General features: G+C 46.0%; 1 protein-coding gene across 1 annotated transcript; it reads right to left on the bottom strand.

Moving 5' to 3' along the window:
• Window positions 1-5,398: 5,398 nt before the first annotated feature.
• LOC119366796 (probable carboxylesterase 5) lies at window positions 5,399-6,634 on the bottom strand. Its single transcript, XM_037632512.1, has one exon. It carries the CDS (start codon window positions 6,632-6,634, stop codon window positions 5,399-5,401), a length of 1,236 nt encoding a protein of 411 aa, XP_037488409.1.
• Between the last annotated feature and the right edge of the window lie 8,071 nt (window positions 6,635-14,705).

The raw sequence follows: 14,705 nt of genomic DNA, 5'->3' as shown, positions 1-14,705 counted from the left end.
AGGGGGGCAGCCGAGTGGCTGGATAAGTCACAGTGCAGCGCCTACGCGCTAGGCGCTGCACTTTACAAGTGTGGCGCCCGAGCGCTAGGCGCTCCACATTACATGTGTGTGGCGCCTAGCACGGAGGCGTTGCACTGCTGGGTGCGGGCCCAGGGGCTGCCACGGTGGACTGGTGTGCAACGCCCCCGCGCTAGGCGCTGCACAGTAGGGTGTGGCGCCGTCGTGGCGGGCGCTACACAAAAAAGTTAGGGCTGTGAAATAGTTTCACGGTCAGTTCATTCCGTGAATTGATTTCGTCCATAGGTCAAAATGGTCAAATTTGCCAGTGAGGAGCGCCATCCGAACTGTTTTCTTATTCATTAGTCTTTACGTCTGCGCTTGTCTCTATGATCGATCTCACGCGAAGTGATTCATGTGGGCACGCCAGCCTGCCTTCATCGGATCTTGCACAAAAATCATCGCCGCCAGTGAGCCAAAAACTGATCTGATCATCCCATCGATCCATGGTGATCACCCAGCAGGGTCCTAATGAAAGCACCAATGTCGGTTCTATATCCGGCATATCTCGTAGTAGGGGTCCTAAGCTAGGCGTCTTGGAAACGATGGTAACATGGACAAAGGATTTTACCCAAGTCGGGCTCTCTCGAAGAGATAGTACCCTACGTCCTCCTTCTGATTATATTGATATGGGTGTAGTACAGGATGCATGTGTCTACAACGAGATTGTAGCAATGAATATTGGATTATCTATTGACTTGCTTGGCCTCAGTTTATATATGCACCGTAGGCCTAGGCTTTAGAGGAGTCATTGTCTTGTGCGCCAAGTTTTGTGAAATCCTCCTTGTGTTCTGCATGGGCTACCCGAAGTGGCCCATTAGTAAATCATCATGGGGGTCCTCGGCCCGACCCACTGGTCGGAAGACGACGTGGTGAGTACCCCTAGTTCAGAACACCGTCAGTGATCATGCGTTGGTCCATTAACCAGTTATTCAGGACTTCATACATTCAATTGGTCTTCTTCTTACTGCTGCAAGACTTGGTTTTACTTAGTAGTTTTCAGATAAATGTGTTTGATTATCACTTAATCAGAAGAGCACAGGACCCGACCTTGCATGTGTCCGGCTTAATTAGTTTCTTGAAGTTGTCTCCACTATTAACTACATCAAAAGCACACTTCACCAGATATATTAACACTTGCTCACTGGATTTGTGGTAATACAATTACTGCTATATGTTATGGGTGTTAAAATTCTTTTAAATACACTATCTATATTGTCTACTAGATGGTGGAGTCGCTGCCAGATCCGACGGACTCGGATAGGGAGGACACCTGGACGCGTCATTGCACGCCCGTGTGCTTCCGAGGCCGAAATCGCTCTACCTCTGAGTTAAGTTGGCAATTTATCACCACATGGAAGACCTTCACTTTTTTTGCAGGCACTGAGCTCTCGAATATTTTCCATGTATAGCTTTCCGTCGGGCGTGCCAAATACACCACATGGTAACTAACACTCCGGTGAACTGGGATTATGAAAGAAACTTCATCAGTGAGAAAATCCAGCGTTTACCGTCAGGTTCTCTTGTCATATGCATAGCTTGCACAAGTTCCTCAGCGGAAAGATCCCAAATGTAGTGAGACATAATGTAGTGTTCATGAGGGAGTAACACCATGAGTCCTCTGCTTCGCAAAGTGTGCAAATGCTGGTAATGGCCATGTTACCATGATGTAGAAGGTCCTCTGAGGGAAAAAACTGCATGTGAGAGGGATTCTATTAAGTCAAAGCCGACCAGGCTAAGGAGATTAGTAGCCCAAGCACTTGCCATGTACTGGCACGTTGACAAGCACAAATTCTTCTACTTGTATGAAATACTTGAGGGCACCGATAATATGTCTTCTGCCCATGAACAACAAACACTAAGTTAAAGTATGATAAAATGTCACCAAACATTACGATAATCTAACGGAACCCTTATGAACATCAGCCATCGAGTGTGGTGCCAATGAACTACTTGGAAACCCTCCCCATCATTGTGATTAATGTTGGGGTGGTTATTTACAAGATGATAGGGCCATAACCTATTTAAAAAAGATCCTTATTTGAACCCACAATAATCAAGGATTTAGATGTTGTGAACTTTAATCTACGTCCCTGCAATTTGAGCCAACACAAAATAAATTAACATCATGAACTTTAATCTACATCCCTGTGGCCGATTAGTAAGTCCTAAGCTTTTGCTAGTATTCTATAATTGAATAATTTTGTAATCTCTAAGTTTTGACACTTTCTTGAGAAATGAATAAAAATAATAGAGCTCTGCTATTCACCTTCCCTCTTCTCCTTTTTGCCTGTTATCATGTGGATTCAAGGGGTCTTATCCTATTTATCGGCGAATTGTATTACGCATGGGAAGTGCTAGCCGTCCATATGTCTAGACCAACTTTGGTTTCCATCTTGGTGGCTAGCGCCTAGCCTTAGTCCTCCAAACCATTGACCCATCATTGTGCCTAACGTGGTATTTAAGGTTGAGTTCCGAAATCCCTATCTAGGTGTTTGATCTGGTAGTCATAAGGTTGGGTAAAAAGAAATTGTCAGGAATCTATTGCCATCGTACCTAGCGTGGTCTCTAAGGTTGAGTACTGAAATCCCTATCTATGGTGGTTGATCTGGCAGTCATAAGGTTGGGTAAACAACAATTGTGAGGAATCTATGATGTTTGGAGTAACATAGTAACATATATATGATTGTTGCATTGATTGGAGTGTAGAGCGTGGAGTCCTTATATACTATAACAGTAATTCAACATTGTGAATACTACACAATAATCCCCTGGAAAAAAACAATACTACACAATAAGCAGGACATAGGGGTTTTATCAATCATGGGCCTGAACTCGGATAATACCACTGTGTCTCCATTGTGACTGATTGTATCTCTTTGGGAATGACCCCTTCTCTATCCTACCCTCTTCATGACTCCATAGTAGATCTTGAAATCTGCGCTGTATGCTTCATTGGCACATGATGCCCACCATGGGCGTCGAGTGGATCATGTCAATGGCCTCATTACAACTCCACTTGTTCTCTAAATTGGGCTTCCACATTGACTATGTCCAAGCCATAGAAATTGTCTTCGATTGCAAAATGTCCACCATGATTCCTTGATCGTTTTCATGACCAATGTCGGCGTCATCAATGTTTACCGACCAAATGCCGAGAGAAATCATCAGAATCTTTATCCTCGCTGCCAAAAGCTGTAAATTTGTCTCTTGTAATTGTTGTTACTGGATCAAGAATCCATTGTTCAGCCTTTTTTCTATGGAAGCCTTGAGCCCTTGACCACCTTCTCCAGTTCACTTCCGCTGTGGCTGGTACACAATAGTGGCTAGTCGGATTTCTTTCGAGATTTTGATAGTTTATTCAATCAGCAGCCAAATTGCATCAGCAGATCATAATCATCCCTCGTTCAAAACTACAAGTTACGAATGCCAAATGTTGGTATTAGACTGTATTCTACTCACCCATTTACAGTAAAAGTGGCAGCGGATTTTGAATTCGACAGCTTAATAGCTTCAGGACTAGTTTTGTTAGGCTAGTGTTGAAGCTATTAAGCTTAGGAATGTAACTGTGGACCCTGCTTGCCTCTCTGCTACAGTTTTTCTCCTTCCAAAAAGTACCAAAACACACGAGCCATTTTTTCCTAATTATCTTCTCTAATTTACCGCACTAACCATTGCAGGCGAGGGTTTCTTGACGTCATAGAGATGAAGTGCAGCAGCTGCTTTTCTAAGACCCGGTCTCACAATGGCCGGATGGAAAAATACTTTTGTTTTGTTGAGAAAACGCAATGCTTGGGTTTCAATCCGTTGATAGAAAGAAGATTTAAAACCGAACAATCCAAGACTAGGCCAAAACAACCACAAACGTAAGACAAGAATACGACCAATGTTAGTACACACACCCTGCATTAGACACCACCAGATAAACCCTGGCATAGAAGCCATCGACACAAACATACATGATAGTAATCTTGGCAATGGAAGCGAAAATCACACCAGATGGCATCATGGACTGCCAGCCTTGCTCCGCCGTCGGTGCCGAGGCCTTGACACTTCCAGACACACCACATGCACCTTGAATGTTGCACCACCGTATCCCACCACATCCCTTGTCTGTCACAACATATGTTAGCATCCGTCAATCGAAACCCGTTGGGTGCCCCAGGCGTCCAAGATGACGCGACATTTGATACTCCGCGGTCCACTACACATCCCATCCATGGTAGCATCATTGGGATATTTCAACAACACCTAGGATCTGCCAGAAAGAGCCAAAATGCATGTCAGCAGCGTGCATGTGAACCTAGGGTCAGACCTCCTAGAACAATGCCTCCGTGAAGGAAGCAACCTCGACAACAATGCCATTCTCCGATAAAGCAAGGCAAATCTAGGTTTTCAACTGGAGACTGGATCACGAGGGATGATGATGGAGTAGGGCTCGTCGACAATGCCACTCAGGAGGAAAACATGGCCCGAGAGTGTCCTTGTCATCAACACCAACAAAGGTAGTGCAGGGCTTTTGCCCAGAGTGCCACAGCCACAACTCATGGCTTTGTTGCAACCTCACGAAGAGATAATAGCAAGAACCTACCACCACCCACAACCGTGCCAAAGGAAAAACCTGGATGAACCACCACTCTGCCAACAAAGGCTACCACACGCAGCACATTAGTATCAGCAACGAAGAACCACTGCACCACCCGAAAAGGAGCCGACCGGCCCAGAGGATATGTGCACCAGGAATCCTCGTACTGCTTCAAGAGCCGGCGCACATGGCAAGACCCACGGCTGCAACAAGTCAAACTCCACATCAACTGCGAAGCTGCGCTGAGGCAGACGGTGGTAGACATGGTAATTCCCGGGGGATGATAGGAGTTTTACAAAAATGCTTGCACGGTTCTTCACGTAAAATCAATAGCATAGGACTGAGATGTGCAATACTTAGGGTATATCTGGATGTGCTTTAGAGAAACAAAAGAGGTAATTTTGTGACGCCGTAATTGCATCTTTTCTATCTTTCTTTCATTTCCTTTATTTATTCTAACACTTGACAACCAGACACACAAAGCTCACCGTGATCGATCCACACAAAGCGTGCGCCATCCTGCACGCGGTGGATCGTGGCGACGAGACTACAACATGCCAAGCAACGACTTAGCCGCAACGTGAACTTGCACGTTTCTGGCAGATACAATGCGCCAGTGCAATAGCAAAAGCACTTACACGACTCCAGAAGTGATCATAACCTTGACGTATACAAACTCAACGTGCAAGCAATAATGAAAAGAATACATTTATTGAGGTAAATTTAAATTAACTTAACACACCCCGGGAACTGGTTCTAGAAACAGTTCCTCATCACGAATCTTACCGAAGTTGGTGCTGAAACAGGGTCTCCGAAGGTGCGAGCTTGCTTCAAAGGTAACCCATAGCTCGTCGTCGATGCTTTTGCACGACCAACTTTGAGCCCAAAACTCGTGCCACTCCAACGTTTCATGCGCATCCCGTAGCCAAATATGTCCTTAAATGGCCTACTAGGGACGCCTAGCATAGTTTCGGCCGAGCCTTCTGGGATCACCATGGCCGGTGACGGCAAGGTGGCGCGATGGTTTATGAACTGCACCATGCTCTTCATAAGCTTCTTGCTGGTCGCACGTAGGGGGGCGTACAAGTGGAAGCCATGGTCCTCACCCTCCGACTCCACCACGGTGAGGCTGCCATCAACCCACCCACACCTGCGCATGCTGCACACAAACTGGCGCCCCCGGTCGCGCAGGGTGTCCTTCTCTGCAACGGCCACAAGCACCCGCCTGCCAGTTAGCAACGCGATCTCCTCGTCCGGAGGATTGATCCGAGGATCATCGTTGCCAGCCCCGCCCGCCGTCACGAACGGCCACAGCTTATCCACCCACACTGGTGGGAACATGGCGTCGCCGTCCAAGACCTTCTCCGCCGGGAGACGCTCGGGCCCCCAGAAGAATGGATGCACCATGACCAACCCCTGGATGTCCATGATGCTGTCATCATGTGTGGCGCGCACGGCCGTGTGGTACACGATGTTGCCGCCAGCGCTGTCGCCGGCGAGGAACGTGCGGCTAGGGTCTGTGTATTTGGCGAGCCAAGGGTCGGACAAGGACGCCACCCACCGCAGCGCGGCCCATGTGTCATCGTAGGACGTCGGGACGGGATATTCCGGCGCCAGACGGTACTCCACGGACACGATGAGCGCCCCTGCGCTGGCGGCGAGGGAAGTGGCGTAACGGTGGTACGTCCGGGAGAAGGCACTCTCCGTGCAGAAGGAACCACCATGGACGTACACAACAAGGGGGAGCCTCGTGCCGGCCTCGGCAGCCTGGGCAGGAAGGAACAGGCGCACGGACACACCGGTGCCCTGGTCGACGACGACGTCCCTCGTCGCCACACCACGGCTGGCGGCCGGGTCCTCCGACGCCGGCACGAATGAGCTCATGAACCGCTCGATCCGGCCGTCCTTGTACTTGCGGATTAATGGGTAGAATTCGTCGTCCACCTCACCGTTGGCATTTTTATGGGAGGGGTAAGTCTTGTTTGCAGGCATGGCGACCTAGGTACGATATGTTGATGCACTTCAACTACGAGTACAAGCTAATAAAAGTCGTCAGAGCTCGATTATGTTTCGGCAGAGGCTTTGTTCTATGGATTTTATAGCGTTTTACTGGACACGTGCTTCTGCACTGTATATCTTTCAATACACAAAGACTTTCTTTTTTGCAATTAATGTACAAAGACTGCCTACTTATGATTGGATACTCTATTTCGTGCTCGAGGACTTAAACGCTGGTCTATATGCAGGCCTCAGGTCGCGCTCGCGTCTCTTCTAGTTGGTTTAGGGTTTGGTTGTTGTATTAGCTAAGTGTTCCAGCCAACAAGTTCATGAATTTTCAACCGAAAGGATACACACACACACAATGTCATAAACCCGCATAGAGCACACACGGCATTACCTTTTGTTGCAAAGGGAGTATTTTTCATAAAGGGCGTAATTATTATCTCAGAATATAACGTCAAGTGGATACAAAGTATGTTGAGTAACACCTGTCCTCTGCATAAATAGGATGTTAGGGCATCTCCAACACGGACGCTCAAACCGCGCGCATACACTGTGCAGTCCGGACGTGTTGTGCCATCCAATGCGGTCCTGTATCGGTCCGCCGAGTGATCCAGACGTACTTTGTCCCGCAAACCAGAGACAAACTAGGAAGGGCTTTCCGGCCGTCCGAACCGCCGCCACGCCCGCTCTTGACCACCCTGGCCCACCCAAATCTCCTCCCATGACCGTGCGTGCTTCCCACCCGAAACAGTCAGCACTGCTCCAAACCGTCATGGCCGCATTCATACCCGGCCAGAGCGGAGGCGACCTGTCACTGGCACCGTCATCTAAGCCACGCGCCGGCCGAGGAAATGCTGCCAGCGCCGCTTCCCGTTGCACGCGGCTGCTCCCCGTTCAAAGGACACCAAGGCCGTCCATCTACCGCCACATTAATGACAAACCATTGTCGAAAAACCTACTCCATCGCCATCCGTCTGTCCTTCTGCCGCCCACCATTGCTATTCGCCCTTTATATAAACTGCAGCCCCGGCCATAGCCGCATTCATCCTCCTATGGTCCCTTCCTCCTCTCGGCACCACTCCTACCATGGCCTAATCGTGCTCAAAAGCTGTCTACGATGGACTGTCGATGGAACAGAAGGAGATGGCCGCCATTTCTACCGGCTAGATGGCCGACAGGCAGCCAGAGGCCAACAAATTCTCAATGAAGGACACGACCGAGACGAGCCGGCGCCACCCTCGCCTGTGCATTCCACCATGACCATCGGCGAGGCCTGTGCCCATTACATGGACATGGTGCTGGAGGAGTGGGGGGAGCAGTTTCGGGAGGAGCAGCCTGATGCAGCCTACAACCTCCAGCTCCTCCAAGAACACCAGCAGATGGAGGAGAAGCTCGACGCCGGTAGGGTGATGGCGCCAGACGCAGAAGTGTTGGAGCAGGTGGCGCTGCTCGATTCCTACCGCTCCACCCGCTAGATCTGTCTCCGCTAGTATCAGGCAAAATTGGAGGCCGCCTATAAGGAGTTTGGCGAGGCAGCGGACGAGGTGTGGGCCAAGACTGATGAAGTCTGCGGATGCAGAGCTAGAGAGCGCCAAGGCGGAACTGGAGAAGGCAGGGGCAAGTGCTAGAAAACTGGGGCTCATGGCGGGACACTGGGAACTAGCAGCGGCGATCACTTAGATTAGGTTTAGAATATAAGTAAGTCCAAAATTATATCTTCAGAGTCAACGAGCTCCGCTTTTAGTTGAAGTATGTCCGAAATATAATAAATTTCGTCATCTTAATATGAAATCATCTGTATTTTCATGAATCTCTTCTGGTTTATATGCAAATCTGGCTGGTCTACATGAATTTCATCTGGTTAGTTCCAACAATGGTTGAAATGTATGCGGGTTGCGTTGGATCGTGGCCTCCGGGCTCCGGCAACTGTGTCATCGGATTAGTCCCGCCTATCCGTGGACAGATGCCAGAGCAAATTTGCGGGTCAGCATTGGAGATGCCCTTAGCACGAATTATGTATGGCTCATTTGGTGACAGACTACCCCACGCAGTTTCTGGACTGTGTGGCATGAACAAACATCAATACATCATATGCAGAGGTAAAACAAAACTATTCTGGACTAAGCGGATTTCTTTCACATAAACCTCGTTTTGTTGCTAGGATTGTTGATGGAGTCATTGTTGTTGGCCTATGGTTGTTGTTATCCACTGGCGCTATGTTAGCCCCCGCATGTTGTTGCTAGATATGGAGGAGCATTCGAAGGAGGATAATGAGATGAAGCATGGTATGCAACACTTCAATGTCAAAGGAAAGCTGTAACCTAGGTACATCGGCACCTTCAAGATCCTAGCTTCTCAAGACTTGCCCCAACAATTTCCGTAAGTACATAGTGCCATCTAGGTGCCCCATCTTTGGAAGTGTCTTCAAGTTCCTTGCAAGCCCAACCTTTTCCAGGATATCGACCACCATACCTTAGGCGTCATCAAGGACCTAACATATCGTGGAATCCCAATTAGCATCACCACACTCAAAGTTGCACCATAACATACACAAGACCAAGGTGACCAACCACACAGAAGCATAAACAACATAGTAACGTGAAAGACTACAATGTAGCAAAGTTTCAAAGTAAAATTGTGCTCACAAATGAATATGGTGATATTCTTTTGTTTTGTGGGGGTGGGGGTACTGTCGCACTAGGTGTTTGGCGAGGAAAACATCAATACCATTGTAGAAAAAGGGACCAACACTAATTTTTCTGGTGCAAGAGTTTAGAAAGCATTTATGAAAGCTAATTGTTCATCAAGAAATCTATCATCAATAGGTAATGGGTCATCAAGAATATTTTCTAACCAAGACAAGTTGTCTGCTATGGGGTTCTCAGCTCCTTTACTATCAGTAATATGTAAATCAAATTCTGGTAGCAAGAGAACCCACCTGATGATTCTAGGTTTAGCATCCATATTTTTCATAAGGTACTTAATAGCAGCGTGATAAGTGTGAACAATTACTTTGGAATCAATAATGTAAGATCTGAATTTATCACAAGCAAACACAACTGCTAATTTTTTTTTCTTCAGTCATAGCATAATTACTTTGGTCACTGTCTAGAGTTTTACTAGCATAATGGATTACATTTAATTTATTATCAACTCTTTGTCCTAGAACAGCCCTAACAGCATAATCACTAGCATCCACATAATTTCAAAGAGTAGGTTCCAATCAGCTGGTTGAACAATAGGTGCAGATATTAAGGCTTTCTTAAGTATTTCAAAGGCTTCTAAATAATCACTGTCAAAAATGAATGGAACATCTTTTTGCAAAAGATTAGTTAGAGGCCTAGAAATTTTAGAGAAGTCTTTAATGAATCTTCTATAGAAACCAGCATGACCAAGGAAATTTCTTATACCTTTGATATCTTTAGGACATGGCATTTTTTTCAATTGCACCAACTTTAGCTTTGTCAACTTCAATACCTCGTTTGCAGATTTTATGCCCCAAGATAATACCTTCATTAACCATAAGTGACACTTCTCCCAATTCAAGACAAGATTAGTTTCTTCACATCTATGTAAAACTCGATCAAGGTTGCTTAAGCAATCATCAAAAGAAGTTCCATAAACGGAAAAATCATCCATGAAAACGCAACAATCTTTTCACAAAAGACAGAGAATATAGCAGTCATACATCTTTGAAAGGTAGCAGGTGCATTGCATAAACCAAAAGGCATATGTCCATAAGCAAAAGTACCGAAAGGGCATGTAAAAATAGTTTTTTCTTGATCCTCTTGTGACACATGTATTTGGGAGAAACCAGAGTATCCATCTAGAAAGCAAAAATGTGTATGTTTTGATAGTCTTTGTAGCATTTGATAAATAAAAGGTAGAGGATAATGATCTTTCCTAGTAGCTTTGTTTAATTTTCTCAAATCAATTACCATTCTATAACCTGTGATAATTCCTTGTGGAATAAGCTCATTTTTATCATTAGGACCAACATTAATACCTCCCTTCTCAGGGACAATATGAACAGTACTTAGGCATCTACTATCAGCTATATGAAAGATCATACCTGCTTCCATAAGCTTTAATATTCCATTTCTCACTACTTATTTCATCCTTGTATTTAACCTTCACCGTGAACCCCTCCGCATCAACTTGTTCATCGAGACCATCGTCATCCGAGTCCGATGCATATGCACGGGAAAAAGGGATGGAAGGGTCCATTGTCTCTTGCAAGTGATATTTGTCGAGATCACCCACATTGTTGTCATGGAGATCAACTTCATTGTCATCGTCCGCATACTCATCATTGTCCTCTTGCAAAGCTTCATCTTGGTTGTTTGTAAACGGGCTCAATGTTGGCCTCACTTCTTGGGTCAAAAGAGGTTCAACAATTTCATCTCGCTTCAAGGGTGTGGGGCTACTAGCAACCAAAGGGGAGGGGTTCCGGTTCAAGTCCAAATGCAAACTTGAATCAACCTTCTTTGTTGCAAATAACTCAAGAGCCTTGTCTAGTGATTCGGCCACCGTCTCCTTGTATGCAACCCAACGTTGCTCCGAGTTGACACGCATTGTCTTCCAACGGATGTGCATTCCAAAACCAACATTATGCCTTCCCTCCTTCTCTATGATATCACTAGGGTCCGTCCAATTCAAATCTTCCCTAACTTGTTACAAGAGCTCCGCATAGCTAGAACTACTATTAAACACCATGTCAACCTCATCCGGGTCCGGTTCTACATTGCCTTTCAAAAAGGCGTCCTTGTCCCCATGATGAACAAACACACATGTTCTTCCCATCCCTATAAGCATTCCAATAACACAAGGTAACATTGCTTCCATGAGTACTAATACAAGGATTAACACGGAATAGAAACCCTAATATATATATCAAACAACAACCCTAACCATAACCATAACCATAACCATAACCCTAGCCCTAGCACCAACATAAGAACACCCATAAGAATAACCCTAGCATACTAACAAAGCCTAACCATAGAAATTGGCAAACAAACATCTCACATTTCCATGCAAATCTCTAGATCCAAACAAAACTAGGGTTTCCCCAAACAAGCAACAAATGAGCAATGGGGAACTTTACTTGGATCAAAACAAGGGGAATGGAGAATATTACCTTGAGGGAGGGTTTGACTTCGAAATCCACGGACAAATTCTTCAAATTTGCAAGATTTGGGAGAGGGTTTGAGAGGGGGAGAGAGGGGGAAAGGGGGCAAAGCTCGGGGAGGAGAGTGGGAGAGTGTGTGGTGTGGGGGTGGGGAAGGGGGGCAGCCGAGTGGCTGGATAAGTCACAGTGCAGCGCCTACGCGCTAGGCGCTGCACTTTACAAGTGTGGCGCCCGAGCGCTAGGCGCTCCACATTACATGTGTGTGGCGCCTAGCACGGAGGCGTTGCACTGCTGGGTGCGGGCCCAGGGGCTGCCACGGTGGACTGGTGTGCAACGCCCCCGCGCTAGGCGCTGCACAGTAGGGTGTGGCGCCGTCGTGGCGGGCGCTACACAAAAAAGTTAGGGCTGTGAAATAGTTTCACGGTCAGTTCATTCCGTGAATTGATTTCGTCCATAGGTCAAAATGGTCAAATTTGCCAGTGAGGAGCGCCATCCGAACTGTTTTCTTATTCATTAGTCTTTACGTCTGCGCTTGTCTCTATGATCGATCTCACGCGAAGTGATTCATGTGGGCACGCCAGCCTGCCTTCATCGGATCTTGCACAAAAATCATCGCCGCCAGTGAGCCAAAAACTGATCTGATCATCCCATCGATCCATGGTGATCACCCAGCAGGGTCCTAATGAAAGCACCAATGTCGATTCTATATCCGGCATATCTCGTAGTAGGGGTCCTAAGCTAGGCGTCTTGGAAACGATGGTAACATGGACACAGGATTTTACCCAAGTCGGGCTCTCTCGAAGAGATAGTACCCTACGTCCTGCTTCTGATTATATTGATATGGGTGTAGTACAGGATGCATGTGTCTACAACGAGATTGTAGCAATGAATATTGGATTGTCTATTGACTTGCTTGGCCTCAGTTTATATATGCACCGTAGGCCTAGGCTTTAGAGGAGTCATTGTCTTGTGCGCCAAGTTTTGTGAAATCCTCCTTGTGTTCTGCATGGGCTACCCGAAGTGGCCCATTAGTAAATCATCATGGGGGTCCTCGGCCCGACCCACTGGTCGGAAGACGACGTGGTGAGTACCCCTAGTTCAGAACACCGTCAGTGATCATGCGTTGGTCCATTAACCAGTTATTCAGGACTTCATACATTCAATTGGTCTTCTTCTTACTGCTGCAAGACTTGGTTTTACTTAGTAGTTTTCAGATAAATGTGTTTGATTATCACTTAATCAGAAGAGCACAGGACCCGACCTTGCATGTGTCCGGTTTAATTAGTTTCTTGAAGTTGTCTCCACTATTAACTACATCAAAAGCACACTTCACCAGATATATTAACACTTGCTCACTGGATTTGTGGTAATACAATTACTGCTATATGTTATGGGTGTTAAAATTCTTTTAAATACACTATCTATATTGTCTACTAGATGGTGGAGTCGCTGCCGGATCCGACGGACTCGGATAGGGAGGACACCTGGACGCGTCATTGCACGCCCGTGTGCTTCCGAGGCCGAAATCGCTCTACCTCTGAGTTAAGTTGGCAATTTATCACCACATGGAAGACCTTCACTTTTTTTGCAGGCACTGAGCTCTCGAATATTTTCCATGTATAGCTTTCCGTCGGGCGTGCCAAATACACCACATGGTAACTAACACTCCGGTGAACTGGGATTATGAAAGAAACTTCATCAGTGAGAAAATCCAGCGTTTACCGTCAGGTTCTCTTGTCATATGCATAGCTTGCACAAGTTCCTCAGCGGAAAGATCCCAAATGTAGTGAGACATAATGTAGTGTTCATGAGGGAGTAACACCATGAGTCCTCTGCTTCGCAAAGTGTGCAAATGCTGGTAATGGCCATGTTACCATGATGTAGAAGGTCCTCTGAGGGAAAAAACTGCATGTGAGAGGGATTCTATTAAGTCAAAGCCGACCAGGCTAAGGAGATTAGTAGCCCAAGCACTTGCCATGTACTGGCACGTTGACAAGCACAAATTCTTCTACTTGTATGAAATACTTGAGGGCACCGATAATATGTCTTCTGCCCATGAACAACAAACACTAAATTAAAGTATGATAAAATGTCACCAAACATTACGATAATCTAACGGAACCCTTATGAACATCAGCCATCGAGTGTGGTGCCAATGAACTACTTGGAAACCCTCCCCATCATTGTGATTAATGTTGGGGTGGTTATTTACAAGATGATAGGGCCATAACCTATTTAAAAAAGATCCTTATTTGAACCCACAATAATCAAGGATTTAGATGTTGTGAACTTTAATCTACATCCCTGCAATTTGAGCCAACACAAAATAAATTACCATCATGAACTTTAATCTACATCCCTGTGGCCGATTAGTAAGTCCTAAGCTTTTGCTAGTATTCTATAATTGAATAATTTTGTAATCTCTAAGTTTTGACACTTTCTTGAGAAATGAATAAAAATAATAGAGCTCTGCTATTCACCTTCCCTCTTCTCCTTTTTGCCTGTTATCATGTGGATTCAAGGGGTCTTATCCTATTTATCGGCGAATTGTATTACGCATGGGAAGTGCTAGCCGTCCATATGTCTAGACCAACTTTGGTTTCCATCTTGGTGGCTAGCGCCTAGCCTTAGTCCTCCAAACCATTGACCCATCATTGTGCCTAACGTGGTATTTAAGGTTGAGTTCCGAAATCCCTATCTAGGTGTTTGATCTGGTAGTCATAAGGTTGGGTAAAAAGAAATTGTCAGGAATCTATTGCCATCGTACCTAGCGTGGTCTCTAAGGTTGAGTACTGAAATCCCTATCTATGGTGGTTGATCTGGCAGTCATAAGGTTGGGTAAACAACAATTGTGAGGAATCTATGATGTTTGGAGTAACATAGTAACATATATATGATTGTTGCATTGATTGGAGTGTAGAGCGTGGA

Source organism: Triticum dicoccoides, chromosome 2B (genome assembly GCF_002162155.2).
Source record: "Triticum dicoccoides isolate Atlit2015 ecotype Zavitan chromosome 2B, WEW_v2.0, whole genome shotgun sequence".
Classification (NCBI taxonomy): domain Eukaryota; kingdom Viridiplantae; phylum Streptophyta; class Magnoliopsida; order Poales; family Poaceae; genus Triticum; species Triticum dicoccoides.
The sequence above is the reverse complement of the archived record's forward strand: the minus strand, read 5'-3'. Positions and strand labels throughout refer to the sequence as shown.